Raw genomic sequence first — 3,945 nt, 5'->3', positions numbered from 1 at the left:
GATGAGAATTCTCTCTATTCACTATAGATAAAAACGGGAAGGAGATGTTGCCACATCTCTGAGTCCATAAAGTACAAGGTGTAGTTTACAATATACAGGACATGTATATTACAGTCACGCCCCCGGTGGCAATGTCTCAAACTAAAATATACAATATTTACCATTCTCCGACCATTAGGGCTTCACGAGAAGAAATTTTCATTTCGTAATAGTGATGTCATCTTTACAATTTAAGCAGATATCTGTATTCAAGGTTCTTCCACATCACTCAGTGCTTCGAATCACGTAAACCAGAGTCAAATCGGTAGCTTCATTGAGCGGAAAACGTGAATTACATTATGGCTTCACATATACTGAAGTCATAATTCGCCTGAAGCCACAATGAATGGTCCTTGCATGTTACATGAAGCCATAATGATAGGAGGATATATATATATATATATATACCAGACTTACTTAAGTCTTAACTTAGGTCTTAACTTACCAGAATCTATGTTGAGGGAATACTCTTCTAGAATGAATAAAGCTTACAAGAGAGTATTTCATAAAATAAAAAAAGTAAACATCAAGAAGATCATGGATCTATGTAAACAGAAACGACAAAATCTAAACATCCAAGACAGATGGTTAAAGAATATATCAAACAAACCCATCCCTGAAGATGTGAGGAGTGTACTCTCGCTAGGTTCTAAATTCAGTTTACAAGCAACAAAAAAGGACATAAAATTGGAAAATATCATAGCAGATGTAGAGTACATTATAGGATATATTCCAGAAGAAACACGAGAAATTCAAAGAGCACGAGTTACAAATATAATTACCAACTTCATACACAAAGATATACCAGTAAAGTCACCCATGAACAAATGGTATATGGAAGCAAAAAAGTTTTTAAGAGAAAATCAAGACATTATAGTACTAAACAGTGATAAGGGATCGGTTACGGTGATTATGGAAAGGTCAGATTATGAAAATAAGATCCAGACTATACTTGATTCAAAAGATTTCAAATTATTACCTAGAGATCCTACTACAACTATACAAAATGCATGTAATAAGTTTATACAGAAACTAAGTGACAAAAACTACATAACGAAAGAACAAGCGAAAGAGATGAAGACATACAATTCGGTCAGTCCAAGGATTTACGGCAATCCCAAAGTCCATAAACAGGGATACCCCATAAGACCTATCATATCAAGCATAAATAGCCCATTAAATAAATTGTCTGAATATGTGGCTAACATACTCAAGGCAGCATATGACACAAACAATGAATATTATACAAGAGACACATTCCATTTCGCAGAAATGGTTAAAAATTTAAAGATTCCAGAAGACCACAGATTGGTATCTTTTGACGTCGTAAACTTGTTTGGAAATTTGGATAAAAATAAAATAATTGATATATTGAAAAGTAAATGGCACAAGATTAGACAACACACTGTGGTAGATGAAAAACTGTTTTTTGAGATAGTGGAATATGTATTGAGTAACAACTATTGTACCTTTCGAGGAAAGTTTTACAAACAGGTATTTGGATGTGCTATGGGGTCAAAGGTTAGTCCTATTGTGGCACAGTATGTCATGGATGATTTACTAGATGATTGTTCCAAAAAATTAAAATTCATAATAAAGTTGATAAAGAAATTCGTAGATGACATAATAATGGCATTACCTGAAACTGAAATTGACAATGTATGGAAATGTTTAAACTCGTACTGTGCAGATCTGCAGTTCACTTTGGAAATGGAAAACTGTGATCAAGGTGTCCCATTCCTGGATACAATGGTACATAGGGAAAAAAATGAAATCAAGTTAAATTGGTACAAGAAGAGCACAAGCTCAAATAAATTCATAGATTACTACTCAAATCATGGGATAAATATAAAAATCAATTTTATCAAAGAAATGAAAAATAGAATAACAAAGATATGTAGTGAAACGTACTTGAAAGAGGGACTTAATAACCTTTTTGATATCCTTACTCAAAATTCTTACCCAAAGAACATGTTAAAAAAGTTACTATATGCAACAAGTGAAGCAGTGACAACAAATGCACAAAATAATGATGAAAACAATGAAACAAAATATTATGTATCTTTTCCAAATATCCCAGGATTGACATCGAAAATTAAGGAAACATTCAAAAATTATAACATTCAGATGGCAACGTACAACTTGAAAACGGTTAAAGAACTGTATAGTACACTAAAAGATCCCATACCAATAGGATTAAAAAGTGGAGTAGTATATGAATTAAATTGCCAAGACTGTGATAAAGCATATGTTGGACAAACCTCACAGTGGGTCAAGAGCAGAATGGCCCTCCATAAATCAGACATCAAAAAAACTAGAAATAGATGTGCACTAGCAATGCATGCACAAAATTTAGACCACAGAATTGACTTCGAGGGCGTGAAAGTGCTGAAAGTTGAAAGAAATTATCAAAGACGATTGATACAAGAGATGATCCAGATAAATAGACACAAGGATCCCATAAATAAGAAGTCTGATACAAACAAACTAAGTAATGTATACTGCTACCTACTGGCGCGACAGGCAGAGGGCGCACCTCACATAAATTCACAGACACGACCACCATTGTGAAAGAAGAAGAACTGACGGAGATGGTTTGAAGCGGGATGAAGGATGACAGGACAGATGTGAAATAGAGAATGAAATAAAGTGTTGATACGAAGATCCAAATAGTTTAATAATAATTTCAATTGAATGTAAATGTTTCTTGATAGATGTAAGATTAGAGGTAAAAAATTCAAATTCGGTAGGATACATTTGTTGTGATTGTGATGTAGATTACGAACTTTCATGTTTTATTTTAGCAACCCTGATGAAGCAATAAAACAATTGCGAAAGCTTGGTTACAGAAAAAAGAGTTTTCTTTATACCTTTTTGAGTCGATATACCCTTAAACCGATTCATATATATATATATATATATATATATATATATATATATATATATATATATATATATATATATATATATATATATATATATATATATATATATATATATATATATATATATATATATATATATATATATATATATATATATATATATATATATATATATATATATATATATATATATATATATATATATATATATATATATATATATATATATATATATATATATATATATATATATATATATATATATATATATATATATATATATATATATATATATATATATATATATATATATATATATATATATATATATATATATATATATATATATATATTATAAATAGGTGACAATGTTTTGCCTTGTTTTTTAGCTTTTTAGCTTATATATATATATATATATATATATATATATATATATATATATATATATATATATATATATATATATATCATATACATATCAAAAAATCGTTTTGAGGTCACAACGCACCCCGTTTATGTACTGAACAATCTTTTAGTTCGAGTGTATATCACTGGCGCTAGTGTGCCGAGCTGTATATAGAAGAATTGCTCTGCGGGACTCTTTGCTCGTTAGCATCTCCGAAAATGGCAACGTTGTACTGTCCATGCAGATGTAGACAGGCGGAATATCAGTATACGGAGGAATTAACTGTAGAGAGGCGCAGCGCGCTATCTCCTCCATTATTGCAATCCAGGCGGCATAGCTCAAAGATTTTTTATCGCATCCTTTTGTAGGGGAAAGAATCACGTGAAAGAAAACCAATCTTGGCCCTCTCGAATGGGATTATGACTGTTTATATTTCATCGTGTGTATCTATGCATCCGTTGAGCTTCTTTCATCTCATGCTAACACTATATTTCTGAATTTGGCGAACTATTTCATTACCTATCTGAAAACAAATCGATTTGAGTCTTGTCCATAATAATATTGCTTCTCTCTATGGAAATTATCTATAAAGATAATACTACCTATTAGAATAAC

The 3,945-nt window shown here is 30.8% G+C and overlaps 1 protein-coding gene across 2 annotated transcripts; it reads left to right on the top strand.

The window, feature by feature from the left end:
• Positions 1–483: 483 nt before the first annotated feature.
• LOC123313562 lies at positions 484–2,894 on the top strand. 2 transcript variants are annotated; one of them, XM_044898502.1, is made up of 2 exons: positions 484–2,767; positions 2,844–2,894. In XM_044898502.1, the coding sequence occupies exon 1, from the start codon at positions 493–495 to the stop codon at positions 2,608–2,610; it is 2,118 nt and encodes a 705-aa protein (XP_044754437.1). In that variant the 5' UTR covers positions 484–492; the 3' UTR covers positions 2,611–2,767; positions 2,844–2,894. The 2 variants fall into 2 exon arrangements, with proteins under 2 accessions (XP_044754437.1, XP_044754436.1); XM_044898501.1 differs by having other exon boundaries at positions 484–2,785.
• Positions 2,895–3,945: the final 1,051 nt, after the last annotated feature.

The sequence above is a fragment of the Coccinella septempunctata genome, chromosome 5 (assembly GCF_907165205.1).
Source record: "Coccinella septempunctata chromosome 5, icCocSept1.1, whole genome shotgun sequence".
NCBI lineage: Eukaryota > Metazoa > Arthropoda > Insecta > Coleoptera > Coccinellidae > Coccinella > Coccinella septempunctata.
Note: the sequence above shows the minus strand (reverse complement) of the source record. Positions and strands in the feature narration are given on the sequence as shown.